Genomic DNA, 15,601 nt, shown 5'->3' with positions numbered 1-15,601 from the left:
GGTGTTTTCTGTTTGGCTGCTTTCACTAAGCATCATGTTCTCAAGATTCACCCACCTTACAACACACAGGGACTTGCTTTCTCTTTATGGCTGAGTGCCATGTCATTGCATGGATGGATCTTATTTGCACAAGTGATGGGCATATGGGAAATGGGAAACTTTCAAAAGCAAAAATTTATTGCTACTGAGTTGATTCTAACTCCTAGCAACCCTACAGAACAGAGAAGAACTGCACCACAGGACTCTCAAGGCTGTAAATCTTTACAGAGGCAGATGGTCACATTCTCCTTAGAGTAACTGGTGGTTCCAACTGTCAAGTTTCAGCAGCTGAGAGCTCAACCACTGTACTGCCAAAGTTCTTGCAGTTTTGCAAAACCAAACCCACAGCCACAGAGTGATTCTAACGCACAGCAACCTCACAGCACACTGCAGAGCTGACACACAGGGTTCCCAAAGGTGTAATCTTTATGAAAGCAGACTGAATCATTTATCTTTTATGGAATACCTGGTGGATTTGAACAACCAAACCTTTAATTAGCAGCTGGGTCATTAACCACTGAGCCACGAGCCCTCCCTGGGAAACTTTCATCATTCACTCATTTATTTCTGTTGAATAGGACCTGATTCACAGCTGACCTTCCTTTGAGTTTTCCAAGGCTATAAACTTCATAGGAGGAGATTGCCCATCTTTTTTCCCACAGAGCAACTGGTGGATTGAAATTGCCACAGAAGACCCACCTGTGGACCAGCAGCACAACTCTTAGTACAGACAATGCCACCAGAGTTTCCTTGGGAAACTTTAGAAGTAAAAAAAATTCAACATTTACTTAGAAGAAAGCATGGTGTCAGGCATCAGAGAGAGATGAAACAAGTGTCTCTCACTCACTCACACATGGACCAACTTAACCACCTGTGTAGAAAAAAAGGAGTCCAGGCTGTCTGAATACAAATCTAGCTTCCCAAAGTCACCAAGATCTTGAGTTTCCAAAGGAAATAAAGTCTTTTAGCACCACAGCGCTAAGGGCTGCAGCCCTGTGCATCCATTTCTCTCAGACCCTAGAAACAGGGAATCCAGATTTGCGTGCACCTGGCATTAGACAGTCAACTCACTCTCAGAATTTCCGCGGTGACGATGAACTCCGTTTGTTTGCCCTCTGCGGATCTGGCGTGTGGCCGTGACGTTCCCAGCCCCAGCAGAATCTTGAACTTCTCCTTCAAGCCCGAATCTTTGCTTGTGGGCTTGGCCATGGTGGGCAGGGAAGTGCTGGGGGGCTCCGCTGTGCAGGGGAGAAGAGTGGAGAGAGGTGAGGCCTGCCCGCCACTTTGCTCAGTGCAGTCCCCAAACTGTCGTCAGGTAGGTATGACCCACGCTCCTCCAGCCCCGGGAGAACCCGGCCACGGCCACAAGTTAGTGCAGAAAAGGCCAGGCCTGGCTAGCGAGCACATAGGGCGCCGGCCACCTCAGACTCTGCACGGGGTCAGGGAAGGAAGTGGAGAACCTGTCGTCTATCATTTCCAACCCTTAAGAGGTGAAGAAAGAGCGGTGGAAGGAACACCTGCAGCGGGGAGTCCCTCACACTCGCAATGACTCAAAACCAAGGAGTTCTAGGAGCCCACGGCCGGGATGATCAAGACCCTGAATGTGGCGGGGGGCGGCCTCCCCGGACGCCCCGGCGGGACCAGGCCACTGCAGTCCCAGGTGGTGGCAGCAGCCAGCACGCCGCGAGCCACTCACCCCACGCAGCGCCTGCCGCTCGCCGGGCCGTCCGGCCGAGACAAGGGCTCACACCCCCAGCCGAGCGCCACAGTCAGCAGTGAGGCGCACACTTCCGGCAGCGACGGGGAGCCGCAGTGCTTGGTGGGAGTTGTAGTTCCGGGGGTCGCCCTCTGGAGGGACGGCGGGAGGCGGGCTGGAGACGTCGACGCATATTGAGTCACACGGTGCCCCTAGGGGAGCGCCGGGACCTGTAGTCCGAGAAAGGCCGGCATGCCAGCGGTAGGCGTGAGGATGGTGACCCGCAGCCGGATCCGGGAGCCTGGATCCCGGTTACGCGGGGGCGGGGAGGCGGCTGCAGGTAGCATGGCCCCTCGGCCAGGGCACGTGTAGAGAGAATGCGAGAGAAGGACGAGCAGAGGGCTGAGGGTTGGCGTCCCGGGGGCCAGGGCACGTGCAGAAAGCCGGAGATGGAAAGATGAGCAGGGAGCTGAAGTTTGGGGTCCTGGGGGCCAACACACAGGCAGAGAGAAGGCGAGGCGAGGGATAGACGAGCTGGGGGCTGTAGGTTGGGGTCCCAGGGGCCAAGACATGCAAAGAGAAGGCAGAGTTAGGACGAGCGGGGGTTGCGGTTCCTGGCCACAGCCTCGGGCTCCACGCCACGCAGGTTGGTGCCACCGCAAACGAACTCCTTGGTCCATTAGCAGCCTGGACACAAGGGAAAGGGTGCACAGAGGCCTGCATTTCTCCAGTCCCTGTCCTGAGCAAGAAAATCTCTGGCTCTGGCCAGGTTCGTGGGGCTGCCCCGCCTTGTTCTGATACTACTTCCGTTTCAATAGCCACTCTTCCATGCAAGAGGGGAAAATAGAAAAAGGGATGGTATCACTGCATGCTAGAGGTGAAGGATTAGCAGCACCCACTCAAAGGGTGGAAGTTCAAGTTACCCTAGAAGCACTTCAGAAGAAAGACTTATTATTCTGCTTTTTTGTTGTTGCTGTGATATGGGTGAAATTTTACAATAACAAATCGGTTTTCCATTCAGCACTTCATTCATATTAAGTGGCATTCATTAAGTGGCATTGATTGCAATCCCCACAGAACAGAACTCTTCCTGCTTCATCCCTGTGTTTGTCATTTCCGTTCATCCTTTCTTAGCCCTTCCTTTTTTCTCTGCTTTCCCTCTGGGCAAATGCTGCTCTTTTGACCTTATGTGCTTGGTTATATTCGAAGGCGTGACTGCTCCCTGGTGTTATTGTTCACCTTACACTAAAAAGCTCTTTGTCCTCCAGTCAGAACCAGCTCTTAGCTGACCCTCTGGCAGGTATTCAGGAGGCTGTAAATTGTAAAGGAGGGAGCTGCTGGAGGGGGAGCAGCTGGTAGATTTGAGCTGCCATAGAGGCACCACCTTTGGAATAATGGAACCACTCCCTACATTCTGTGCCACCTTCTAGCTGATGTGTTGTTTGCCTGAAAGTTATGATTTTGAGTTTTACACATTTCTCCTCCCACCCTATCCAAGCACCTACCACTATGATCCCTTTCAGTGGCAGCTGGGCACTGTCTAGTTCTGGTCTCGGCCTGGTGGTCACTGAATCCTTACAGGGTGCAGTTCTGCTCCGATACACATAGGGAGACCAGCAGTTGGAATTTACTTGATGGCAGCTAATTCTCATACTCTAATGGCCTAGTAAGGACCGCCCGAGACTTACAGTTCAAATACACCAGCTGCTCTGAGTGAGAAAGATTTTTCAGCTTCTGGAGTCAGCTCTGTGTCCTTTCTGACTCCATGGCGAGTTGAGTTGAATTCTAGCACAGGTGTGCTCACTCTGATTCTAAGCATTCAGGACTTGTTGATCTAGGACTTGGACAAAATTGGCCCCAGGGGATTCATTCCTCTGGAGAAATCCTAGTCCAGGAAAGAAGACCTGAATGAGGGGCGAGAGAGGAAGTAGAGCTTCACCCATCCACCCCCAGCCCTCCCCTGAAACCCTGGCTAACCAGACCAAGTGGCACTTCTTGCAGAAGGCAAGCTGAGTCATTGTCCTGTGAAGCGCCAGCGAAAGACACAGAGACTGCATGTGGCCTATGAGTCTGCACATGGTGATGGTGAGGGACACAGAGTGGTTGAGCCCCTCCGGCCACCAGCCTGGGAGCCCCAGGATTGGCAGAAGCAGCTGGAAAACATCCGCACTATGAGGAGCAGGAAGGATGCGCCTGTGGACCGGTTGGGTGCTGAGCACTGTTACGACTCCAGCGCACCCCCGAAGGTAGGCTGGGGCCGGCTGGCATCGCCTGCCTCTCTGAGTACCTCCTGAAAGTTGGGGCATCTATAGTTCTGAGCTTCCTGCTCTGCTCTTGGCCAGGGATGTCAGAACACTCCTGAACATTTGCTGAAGTGCAGTAATCCAGAGCTGGATCCAGGTTCTAATCCTAGCTGTGCTCCTGGCTGACTAGAGTGTGCTTCTCTCTGAGACTTAGTTTACTTGTCTGTAAATTGTAACAACAGCAACACTGGCTTCCATAACCACAGTCTGCCCAGTACAATTATAAACTCTGTGGTGATGCTTTTAAGTCACATGGCAATCCTGCAAGCCAGGTCCCATTAGTGTCCTCACATTTAGAGGTGACTAAAGAGGCCTCAGTGGACAGGAGATACCTGCTCCATACCTTGCCCCACGTAAAGGTCTGAGCCAACGTCTTCTGTGCTCTGGCTGTCTGCCTGCAGGTGCAGAGGTACCAGATACTGCTCTCACTCATGCTGTCCAGCCAGACCAAAGACCAGGTGACAGCAGGTGCCATGCAGCGGCTGCGAGCGCGGGGCCTGACGGTAGACAGCATCCTGCAGATGGATGACAGCACGCTGGGGGCACTCATCCACCCTGTAGGGTTCTGGAGGGTACGTCCAGCCTCGGGTGGCAGCAGGGCCACGGCCTGACAAGGATCAGGGGTTATAAGAGGCAGGGGAATGTCTCAGGTCACAGGGTCAGATGCATGGTCCTGCAAAGCCCCCACCCAGTACTGACCAGCCCTTGGGGAGCTCCCAGCCAGCTCTTCCTGTCAGCACCCCCTTCCTTCCTCCTCCTCTCCACCCAGCCCCTCCCTTCCTGCCCACTCTGCTTTCCTTTTGTTTACTCCAGGGCTCCCCAGAGTATGTCATCCTCCCCCAGAGCCCCAGCCGGCTGTTCTCCACACCCATCAAGACATGGGGTGGCAGGAGGGGGTAAACGTCTGAAGGCCGCTCAGTGGATGGAACAACTTCCACTTCAACTCAACCCTAGTGTGGGCTGCTGCCTGTCAGAAAGATTTAAATAGCCCTGGGCCTAGCCTAGGATGGGGACCTCCCAGCGGGCCAGGCAGCCAGCAGGCAGTCCCAGGTCTGCCTTCCTTCCTGAAGCCCAGGTGCAGCGGAGACCAGGCTGGCCTGCGTGCTGGGCAAAATGGGAGGCAGGAAGGCTGGAGCTGGATCACTCACTTCACTAGCCCTGGTGGGTAGCAGGCAGGGATCCAGGCCTACCCTTGGTGTGTCCTACCAGAAGAGGTGAGCAGGTGCCTTTGTGAGCCCTGGGCAGGTGACAGGTAGCTTTGGGTACCTGTGACAACTCTTCCACCACACTGAGCTAAGCCAGGCCTGTTCCTCATCTTCCAGAGTAAAGTGAAGTACATCAAGCAGACCAGTGCCATCCTGCAGCAGCACTACAACGGGGACATCCCTGCCTCAGTCGCAGAGCTAGTGGCCCTGCCTGGGGTTGGTCCCAAGATGGCACACTTGGCCATGGCAGTGGCCTGGGGCACCGTGTCGGGCATTGGTGAGTGGACGCACGCCTGAGGAGAGAAGGAAGGAGGGGCCTATTCCAGCCTGCTGCCTGCTGTGGGGAATTCCTTATCCCTATCCCTTTTTTTCTCCTTTATTAACTTTTTATTATAACGTAGGTGAAATTTCACAGAGCGTGTTGCTTTTGTAGTCAACTACACATAGACATTTTGTTTCCAAAGCATTTACTGCCGTCCCCACAGTGTATCAGCATTCTTCCCTGTTCCTCTCTGTAGTTCCCATTTCTCCTTTCCTAATGCTGTCATTTTGTTCTTATTCGGTTAGTTGTTCTGAAATGTGTATGCCTTCCTGGTGGTATTGATCCCCCATGCATTGCTTTTTGTTAGATGCTGCTGAGTCTTTTATGACTTATAGCGATCCTCTGAGCAACAGATTGGAACCATCCTTATGATCGCTAACATGCTCTAGCCATTGTTATAGTCACTGTCAATCTTGTTGAGCATCTTCCTTTCTTTTTTCTGACACTTCACTTTTTCCAGCATGTTGTCTTTTGCCAAGGACTGGCCCCTCTTGACAACATGCCCAAGTATAGGCTTGATTATTGTTTGGATGAAAGTTCCATTTGAGGCTTAAAGGGTGAGGTCATCCCACCACTCAACCCAAAGGGCCAGAAAGGGGCCCCAGCACTCGTCTAGCCCCTGATACCTAGTTGTTGTTACAGCAGCTGGAGCTCACATCCACTGAGCTGGGTCCAGGGATACACTTGGGACTGGATCGTAGGTGTGGAGACCAACCGGCCTGCCCTGGGACTTCCCTAATAGCTCTGCCATCAGCTGTAGCATGAGAGGGAGTCAGCCAGGCAGGAAGGAGGTGGAGCAGGTTCCAGGCCACAGGAACAGCCATGCCGACGGAGGGAGGCCAGGTACAGGAGGTGGGTGCAGACTAAGCAGAGTGGAGGTGCCAGCTGGACAGAGGAGGGGCCGCACCTGCCTGCCTGGAATTCTATTCTCAGGAGCCTCTGTAACAACAGACCTGTGCCCACGCAGCCCTCACTGCTCCCCTTGGACCCTGCACAAAGGGGTGGGAGCCCCCAGTTTCTGGGGCTCAGGACATATGGGAAGCTGAAGTGACTGTCTTCAGCCCTCCTCTGGATGGGCACCACCCTTATACTGCCCATTGAGTTAGGGGCCGAAAGGTTTGGTTATGGTGACTTGGGGCCTGAGAGAAAGCAGTTGGAGATCCTTCTCCACACCCTTCAGCTCCTGCCTGGGGCCTCTTAGCAGACACTTGAGCTTATCTAGATGCTGTCCTCAGCTGCCCGTGTCACAAGGGCTCCTGGGAGCAGGTCTATGGGGACAGAGACGTCAGGAGTGTTGGAAGGCCATCTGCAGGGAGACCCCAGAGGTCAATTCTGACCCTTTGCAGCTCAGTGGCTTTGGACTGCGAGCAAAGGTAGCAGGTGGAATGGTCATCCTTACCAACTACAGTGAAGGGACAACTCCCTGGGCCAGCCTGTCAGGCTCCTGTGACATCAGGGGACCCTGAACGGGTCCCAGGAGACCCAGGCTGGCACTCTCCTGGCAGAGCTCTCACATCCGTGTCACAGAGCAGGGTACTGTCTGTGTGTGGCCTAGGGACATGACCCATTGGCCTGCATGTTAGTCCATCCCCCAGGCCTCCTCTGAGTGGGGACGTGCAGAAGCTTCTCCAAGCAGTTAAGAGGGCAGCCAGCTCCAGGGGTTTCACCTTCTCTCTGGCAAAAACAACGGCGGCAGCAGAAGTGACCAGCCAGAATCTCAACCAGGTGGCCTAAGCCACAGGGGAGGCACCCCGTAACAGGCACCCAGTAGCCACACCTGCCTACTCTGCCTCCAACAGTTACAGTGACAAGTGTGGTGATCCCATCACACCCCACTGGGTCGAGCCGCCCACTGACACTGGGCCTCCCTGGAGGGGCCTTGGGGGATGCACAGAGAGCAGCAGGCAAGGCCATTCCAGGCCCGGGCTCATTTCCCAGGAGCCTAAGCCAGGTATAGGAGTCAGATCCCCCACTTCTGCAGTGATGTGGTCTGAGAGTACGTATCTGGACACCTCACAAGGGCTTGAGTTACAGGACTAGGCAGCAAAGCTCAGTTAAGAGCCTGCCATCCACTGAGCTTGGAGCTTGTGACTCCAGGAAGGAATTCCTACCCAGGGAGGGGAGCCCAGGGCAGGAACACCCCTCCAGCCAACACCAGCTCTGCAGGCTCGGAAGAACAAGGCTGAGGCTCCGCGGCCTCGAGGCTGGGCCTGCGCACATGCTAATTCTGGCTCCAGTCCTGCCTGGCAGGAGTGGATCAGTGGAGACGAGGAAGGCCAGCAGACCATGTGTGACCACTTATAGCCTGTGTGGTCCCCCAGGATGATGATTCAGTGCCCTTACCCAGTTCACCCCAGACACCCTAATCCAGTGGATGCTCCTGCCCAAAGGTATCCCTAGCTGTGGTCAGTGGCCAGCGAGAGTAGAACAGGGCTATGAGGAAATACTGGGGTGGTGTCTCTAGAGGACAGCACAGGGGACTACACAGAAGACCTGGGCTATGGGCAGATGAGGCATCCCTGTCCCCAGCTCTCCACCCTGCGGTCTCCACACAGCGGTGGACACACATGTGCACAGAATTGCTAACCGCCTCCAGTGGATCCGAAAGCCAACCAAGACCCCAGAGCAAACCCAAGCTGCCCTGGAGGAGTGGCTGCCCAGGTGGGTGGGGTGGGGTGGGGTGGGAGGCCAAGGGCCGGGCTGCCCCTGAGTGCTGATTCTTTCACTCTGACCCCACAGGGAGCTGTGGGGCGAGATCAACTCACTGCTGGTGGGCTTTGGCCAGCAGACCTGCCTGCCTGTCCGCCCACGCTGCCAGGACTGTCTGAATCAAGATTTGTGCCCCACTGGCCGGCGCCGCTGAGGGAGTGGACTTCCTGTCCAGGGACCAGGGACAGAGATGTCTGCCCCACCCACATGTTATGTGCCTTTGCTTGTGAGCTGCAGTCTAATAAAGCCTCAAGGTGTTTTTATGGGCTGGCTAGTTTCTGGAGGTGAGAGGGGTGGATAACTGACAGGTGCATCTGTCCCTTCACATATGAGCTGCCTGTGTGCAGGTGAACTTTGAACTGTGCATCATGGGTCTGTGCATGTACCCACCTGCATTTGCACACAGATTATGTGCATTTCCATCTACATGTTTTTGGTGACTGGCTGGGTATGATCTGTACGTGCGGTGTATGTATCTGTGAGGTGCATCTACATGTGTACATATGTGAGGTGTATGTGTGCCATTGCATGTATCTGGGTATCTTAATCCATCGTATCATGTATATGTCTGTATCAGCACACCTGTTTATACATATGTGAGCTGCGTGTGCTGTGTATGTGTGAGCTCTGTCACTGCACATATCTGTGAGAGCTGTGTGTTCATATGTTTTTACTTAAATCTGTGTGAGCTGTGTGTATTCTGAATGTCCATGTGGCATATTGCATGCATCAATGTGAGCCATGTACGTGTGTGTGTGCGTGCGCGCTGTGCATGCAAACATTTGCTGGCTCCTGTGTGTCTGGCATGAGTTCCTCAGGGGCCAGATCAGGACCGGGACATGCCGACCTCACTGCACAAGGAAGTTGTGAAAGCCAGAAAGCCTTCCCTAGGGCTCCCTCCTCGCCTTTGCCTTTCTGGCTGGCGGGGACTCAGGCACCACCCCGTCTTCCCTGAACCCCCACAGGCTGAGGGCCCAGACTGAACTCCATACACCCTGCTGCCTCTGCAGAGCCCCGCCCCCTGTTGACATAGCCACCTGGCCTGCTGGCAGAGGCTCAACAGCTGGGCGCAGCAAGGCCTGGTCCTCCCATGTTCCTGCTGGACAGGCTGGGCCAGGGGGCACGAGTGGGCTCCCCAGGGAGGCGAGGACAGCAGAGAGGGCCGGGTGGGGGCACAGGGCAGTGAACCTAGCAGATAAACGCCTGCCGTGACTGCAGCCCCATCTCAGGGCCCCTTACAGCAGACTGATGACCCTACCCCCATCCCAACTGTGGTTCTCAGAAAAGACATGGGCCTGCAGGAGGTGGGGCTGTTTATTCCCGAAGTGTGCGCGCGCTGTGCGCTATGGCTTACAAGGCTTGACAGCGATGCCGGTCATGGGGTGGTCACTGAGCTGGCAGGGGCTGGCAGTCCGGGGCAAGGGCTGCACACAGGTTGAGGGCCCTGTCCAGAGGCTGCCCTCCGTGAGGCTCTGGACCTCCATCCTTGAGCCTCTGCAAGAACCCTGGTGCAGAGGGCCAGCATTGGGGCCCCTTAAGGGGGTACCCAGACTGGAGACTCACCATCTTCTGCCCCCGGAAGTCTGTAACTCTCAGGCCGCTGGGATTGGGGAGGTTTGGGGGAGGAAATGGTTTGCAGAAAAAGGCTTGTTTTATTGCGATTATTTAGAGAGCAAGTCCGAGGAGGGGGGAGCCGAGGAGGGGGCTCTGGTATTAAGTGGAAACATGTGTAGCACTGGATTGCTCTTTTGGAAAAAAAGCAAAAACAAATTCCTTCAGATCCGTGGGCCTGGGGCCCAGCAGCCCCTCTGTCTCCCTCTCTTATTGTCTCTGGCTCTCTTTCTCACATCTCGGGGTCTCTCTGTCCCCCATCACACTGCCACATGGTCCCAGCACTCAGGCAGGCAGGACGGGAACTCACAGGCTGGTGATTCCGGGGCAGCAGTGGCACCACCATGAATTCTGGGGTTGGGGTGCCCCCTCTAGTCCACTGAGGTACAAGGAGTGCTGGGCGGGCAAGGAGCCCCAAAGTCCACAAGGGGAGCAGGGCAGGCCGGCAGACACACAGCCAGAGCTCAGAAGTTGCTGAAGATCTCCCGCTTCCGGTTCCAGTCCATCTGAGGTGCCCGCTTATTGATGCGAGTGGCACGTGCCTTCTCCTTGGCCTCCGCAGCCGTGGGGCTCAGGTGCAGACCACTTTCCTGGAAAGGGTCTCGCTTCCAAGCACTGCCATCCTGCAAGGCAAGAAGAATGGGCACAGAGTGAGCCCTGCACACAGGGAGGCAGGAGCACTCTGGTCCAAGCCAAACTGGTGTGGATGCCTGTCCCCACTGCCTCTGGCTCCGGATATGAGGGCAGCAACAGGGCTGGAGTCCCAGTCCATGTTGGGACTGCCCGCAGCATACCCTCTGGCCCTCTCTCGAGATGCTCCAGCACTCACCTCCATGTCCTTGTCTGAGCCAGGCAGATCACTTCGAGAGGAACACACTGAGCCACCATTGAGCTGAAACCAACAGCAAGCAGTGGCATGAGGGAGCCTCTGGAACATGCACGTGTGTGTATACACCACGCACATGCTCTCCACCATGGGGGACATGGGGCCTCCACTCCTGGCCTGGCCAGCCCTCAGCCCTGGCAGGAAGCAAGTTTAACGGCTCTTCCCTGCACCTGCCACCCCACAGTCCGGAGCACCCACACCTCAAGGGAGGGAGAGGCTCTCCTGGGACCCCCTGAGGACCCATTACGGCTCTAGGAGCCAGTGTGGCCGTGGAGTGGGCACTGGCTCAGGCTGTAGTCCTAAAGGACCTGCCAGATTCATGCCTCGGCCTGCCTGGGCCCACCATCATGGTCCCCACAGGGCTTCCTAGGGTCCGTGTTGGGCCTGGAAATCCCAAGTGCTCCTGGGTCCTGCTGGACTACCCTCTCACCTGGGCAGGGCTGGTCCCATTGGAGACAGGGGATGGCAACGGACCTGCAAAGAGGGTAATATGTTAGACCTGGCCTCACTGGACCCCAGGATCCCAGCCCACATTGGGACTTGCCCCTGGCATGCCCTCTGTCCCTCTCCCGAGATTCCCCAGGCCCCCTCTGCTGCACCTCGGCCCAGAGCACACACTGCAGACACCCCCCTCACTGTGCTCAGGCCATGCCCTTCTACCTACCTTGCAGGTGCTCTTCAGTAGGTGTGACCCGCAACCGCTTGAAGTACTCATCTGTCTCGGGGTCCACCACTAGCAACTGAGCCTCATCCTCACGAGCCTTGATGCTTGCCACGACCTCGGCATGCCGCAGCCCCTCCACGTTCTGCCCATTCACCTGCCACCAGCACAGCGTCAGCACTGCCCTCAGTGGCCTGTAGCCCTGAACAAAGTCCCCCATGTCGCCCAGCCAGCTGAGGCCTGAGGCGCTTGTCAGGAAGAGGGGCACCTTCTGCCATGTCCATGTTCCCATAAGGACCAAGACCCTTCAGACACACGCATGGGAGGCCTTGACACTGACATATGGAAACATCCAAGCACAGACTACACAAGGCTTAGGACACAAGGGGGCACACAGGAGCAGGGACAGACATAGGGACACAGCTGCACGGCGTATGAGGGATTTTGATACCGACACAAGTGGGAGTCTTAACTCATGGAAGGACAAACACATCGGGTCACAGGCAGTGCACACACATGAATATGGACACAGACACACACACAAGAACCTTGATACTGACATTGTCCAATGGAGTGCCCTGACAATGATGTGAAAGGAGGCTTTGACACTGACACTTAGAAGGGAGTCTTGACAAATGGAAACACAGGCAGATACGTGTCAGCATATAGACCCGGATGTACACATAGGGATATGAGCACAAACACACAGTAAGGGTCTTAACACTGACACAGAAACACACAAGCACAGGGACACAGACATGGGGGCATATGGGCATATACCATACAGGGACACACACCAGGATACATGCGCATAAGTACACAGAGACAAAGACATAGGGGCATGTGGGCTCTAACACACAAAGGGGCACAGACATGGGACACACGGGCACGCACACACAGAGAGAAACACACATAAACACCCACAGGGAAACAGACATGGGGACACGTGGTTACAGACACACGGAGGTCTTGACACTGACACATGCAGGTGAAGGCACGCACAGGGCATTCCTGGCACAGACAGGGTAGCGAGCTCCCACAGCTGCAGGTGCTGGTACCTCAATGAGCCGGTCCTGGGCCTGGAGGCCAGAATGGGCAGCTGGTGAGCCAGGGTCCACAGAACGGATATACTGGCCGGGCCGGGACTTGTCACTGTGCAGGTTGAATCCATAGCCCTGGGGGCCCTTTCGTAGGTGGCAAAGGCGTGGCCGCAACTCCCTGGGGGGACCATTCACATCCTGAAAGGGTCAGGAGGCTAGGGTGAACACAGGTCCTTCATGTAGCCACTGAGAACATGGCCCAGGTCTGAGTGACTGGACGCCAGCCCTGACCTACATTCAGAGCCTGTGGATCCTGGGCATGGTCTCAGCCTCCAAGTCTAGAAACACTATGTGAGGACCATCCCTCTCACAAGTTCAAGGACAAGACAGAGTCTTGAAGCAATGTGTGGTCCTGGAAGATCCAAAATCAGGTGAACAGTGGCATCCTAGTCCCCTACGGCTGTCCCCTGGGTCAGCGATGTCCCCGAATGCCCCTCCCTGGGCCAGCAGCTGGCCACATCAGCTTGGAGTTTTGTTTTCTCTCCCCAGGGCCTCCTGGTGCTGGATTCACTTTCACATCCTAGCAGTTACTGGAGCCACCCCTTCCCCACCAGGGCCAGGGACACAGGGGAAGAGCAGGGAGAGGATGGGGGCTGGCCTCCCTAGGTCAGCCTCGCTTTACTTTACCTCTAGCATGCTGCAGGGCCAAACCTGAGGACTCTTGCAGGTCAGACCCCCTCAGTGATGGTGGAGCGGAGTGGCCAGCAGCTGCCGAGCTCAATTAAACATGGCGGGCTGAAAGCTCAGGTTTCCTGGGAGCACCAGGGGCCTCAAGGTGTAGGGAGGTGAGTGTGTGACTGGACACGCTCCTCCTGGGTGCACCCTTCCCTCTACCCTCACCCCACACAGCAGCCTCTCTGGGAGCTGGGGGCTAAGCCAAGGCTGTGAGCCACACTGGGGCCACTCAGTCCTCAATGTCTTGGGGACCAGCACTTCCAGAGCCCAGAACTCTCCTTCCAAACCCCTTTTCTTTCCCCCCCCCCTTTTTTTTAAATTATTATTAAATTTTATTAGTTTCAATGAACATTCACAGGGATTCTGGGCTTTCACTCCTTCATTGCCGCACCATTCTCTCCACCCTCCTCCCCAGTTTGTTCTTCTTCCCTGCCATCCGAATGTCTGTTTTAATTGCCCAATTGCCACAGTGCTTGTCAAAGTCAGTTCTGATTAATCTCCTTTGTCGGTGTGTCCTTTGCCATTCCCTATCACTCCTCCCTGAGAGAGACTTCACCCTGATTCATAAGGAAAAGGGGATGGCGTATTCTCTTAGCTACTTCCTGCTGAAAAGGGACGCTGTGCAAACCCCTTTTCTGATGGGTACCCTCAAGCCTCTAACGAGCAGGCAGTGCCCACTTACCCAACTTGTCTGGTCAATCCCAGCTCACAGAAACCCTGTGGGACAGGGCAGAACTGCCCTCTTGGTCCCCAAGGCAGTGAGTGACCTTTCTAGTTGCTGATGGCCTCAGCTGTCTCCATGGGAGATGCTGGTGGATTCAAATCCCTGACCTTTCAGTTAGCAGTTGAATACCACCCCTCCTCCTTTAGGGGTTCCCTAAATCCAACTCACTGACACTCACAGCAATCCTGTAGGATGAAGGAGAACCACTACTGAAGAGAGGCTGGTGGGTTCGAACTACCAAACTTTTCGTGATCAGCTCAACACAACCTGCTACAACATGTACTTCAAACCAAAAACCTCAAACGCACTGCTGTTGAGTCCACCCCATTCACAGCCACCACAGAGGTGACAGAACTGTCCCAGAGGGTTTCAGGGCTGTGAATCTTTACAGTCTCTTCTTCCCATGAAGCAATTAGTGGATTTGAATTGTCAACCTTTCAGCTAGCAGCCCACTATTTAACCACTGCGCCAACCAGGTCTCCTGGGGAGTCTCCAATGTGGGAACAAAAGAGCCTGGGCTGGGCTTTCCCTCTCATCTGTCCAGAAGACCCTCTTCCTGCCTAGCCTTCCTCTCATTTCAAGAAACCCTGACCCCCAAATCCAGCCAGACCTCACCTCTAAAAGTTTCCTGTTAAACCTGAACCCATCCAGCCTATAACAAGAATCCAGAGGGTAGGAGGCTTGACTAGGAAACGGGCTGAATTGGAGTCACAAACCCCCAATATGTCCAGCCCCCCATTCTCTGGGGTCAGCGCCATGAGGGTGGCTGGGGAGGCCCATCCCCAGGAGGAGGAGGCAGGCGAGACAGGCATGGAGCTCGGAAGTGTGGCATGGCCGTGTCCAGCATGCGGACAGGAGCCAGGGCTGCAGAAGCACACAGAACGAGGCTCTCCAGCACGCCACAAAGACACTAACACACCACACACATACCCCCCAGCATCTTCCCACGCCCCGGGCCCTGGCCTCCAGGGTTCCGTTCCCCAAACAGAAAACAGGATTGGAAGGGTCATCTAGGACAGAGGCCACGGTCCGTCCAGCTGGGGTCACATCCAGGATCTCCAGGCATCTGCCTGCCTCATCCCAGAACAGCTGTCTCACAGCACATAAGCCAAAAAGTTCTTCCTGACGTCTATCCTAAATCTCTCTGGCTAGGAGCAGGATTTTTGAGGGGTGTCACATTCAGTGAAGTGCATGGTGCACGCGTGGAGGGGCTGACTGTGTGGCAGGTTGGGTGGGCAGGGGAGGCCTGGTGAGCTGTGGCAGCAGAGCGGGTGGGGGCCATGGGCGAATTACTGACATTCCTTCATCAGCCCTGGCTCAGCTCACTTCCTGCCACTCCCGGCCAGGCCTAGGCTCCCACGGCAGCCGCCACTGGGCCCCAGAACTGGGCAAGCTCAGCCTCCTAGACAGGCCTTAAATGGGACAAAAAGGCTGACAAGGGGCTGCCTGGACAGCTTCCCCCCACCCCCCACCCCCGAGGATAACACAGTAGCCTGCAGAAAAAGGATCCATTGTTGCCTGGTCCCCAGAGTCCCCTCTCCCTACCCTGCAGGGACTGCCTAACCACAGTACACACATCCAGTGCTGACCTTCATGAGCCCTCGGGGTGGGCTCCGTGGAGGGGTTCCCGAGGCCGAGGTGGGCAGCGTGGCAGCCCCAGAGCGGGCCAT

The 15,601-nt window shown here is 55.6% G+C and overlaps 3 protein-coding genes across 4 annotated transcripts in view; 1 reads left to right on the top strand and 2 right to left on the bottom strand.

Annotated features, from left to right (window-relative positions):
* The window catches only part of TSC2 (tuberous sclerosis 2), a 50,063-nt gene extending 48,815 nt beyond the window's left edge, over nt 1–1,248 (bottom strand). Inside the window, exon 1 of the mRNA XM_006893877.1 lies at nt 1,111–1,248. Coding sequence (XP_006893939.1) covers nt 1,111–1,248 — 138 coding nt within the window. The remainder of the gene's footprint in view (nt 1–1,110) is intronic.
* A 724-nt stretch (nt 1,249–1,972) lies between these two features.
* Nucleotides 1,973–8,428, top strand: NTHL1 (nth endonuclease III-like 1 (E. coli)). Its single transcript, XM_006893876.1, has 6 exons — nt 1,973–2,075; nt 3,737–3,981; nt 4,440–4,610; nt 5,361–5,520; nt 8,121–8,226; nt 8,305–8,428. Exons 1-6 carry the CDS (start codon nt 1,988–1,990, stop codon nt 8,426–8,428), a joined length of 894 nt encoding a protein of 297 aa, XP_006893938.1. The 5' UTR covers nt 1,973–1,987.
* Nucleotides 8,429–10,349: 1,921 nt separating this feature from the next.
* Nucleotides 10,350–15,601, bottom strand: SLC9A3R2 (solute carrier family 9, subfamily A (NHE3, cation proton antiporter 3), member 3 regulator 2). 2 transcript variants are annotated; one of them, XM_006893848.1, is made up of 6 exons: nt 15,521–15,601; nt 12,491–12,670; nt 11,436–11,589; nt 11,202–11,245; nt 10,715–10,777; nt 10,350–10,508 (listed from the first exon to the last, which is right to left on the bottom strand). In XM_006893848.1, exons 1-6 carry the CDS (start codon nt 15,599–15,601, stop codon nt 10,350–10,352), a joined length of 681 nt encoding a protein of 226 aa, XP_006893910.1. The 2 variants fall into 2 exon arrangements, with proteins under 2 accessions (XP_006893910.1, XP_006893911.1); XM_006893849.1 differs by having other exon boundaries at nt 10,350–10,475.

The sequence above is a fragment of the Elephantulus edwardii genome, unplaced genomic scaffold (assembly GCF_000299155.1).
Source record: "Elephantulus edwardii isolate Elephantulus edwardi_28Jun2011 unplaced genomic scaffold, EleEdw1.0 scaffold00132, whole genome shotgun sequence".
Lineage (NCBI taxonomy): Eukaryota > Metazoa > Chordata > Mammalia > Macroscelidea > Macroscelididae > Elephantulus > Elephantulus edwardii.
This window is presented reverse-complemented; position numbering and strand designations above follow the sequence as displayed.

Bases quoted from the DNA above. Each gene is read 5' to 3' on its own strand.
- NTHL1 (XM_006893876.1), top strand. From the start codon at position 1,988: ATGCCAGCGGTAGGCGTGAGGATGGTGACCCGCAGCCGGATCCGGGAG. The intron at 2,076-3,736 runs GTAGCATGGCCC...CACTTCTTGCAG, and splicing joins GGGCGGGGAGGCGGCTGCAG to AAGGCAAGCTGAGTCATTGT. The intron at 8,227-8,304 runs GTGGGTGGGGTG...CTGACCCCACAG, and splicing joins CTGGAGGAGTGGCTGCCCAG to GGAGCTGTGGGGCGAGATCA.
- SLC9A3R2 (XM_006893848.1), bottom strand. From the start codon at position 15,601: ATGGCCCGCTCTGGGGCTGCCACGCTGCCCACCTCGGCCTCGGGAACC. The intron at 11,590-12,490 runs GTACCAGCACCT...TGCTGGTGGCAG, and splicing joins CCCAGGACCGGCTCATTGAG to GTGAATGGGCAGAACGTGGA. The intron at 11,246-11,435 runs GTAGGTAGAAGG...CCCTCTTTGCAG, and splicing joins TACTGAAGAGCACCTGCAAG to GTCCGTTGCCATCCCCTGTC.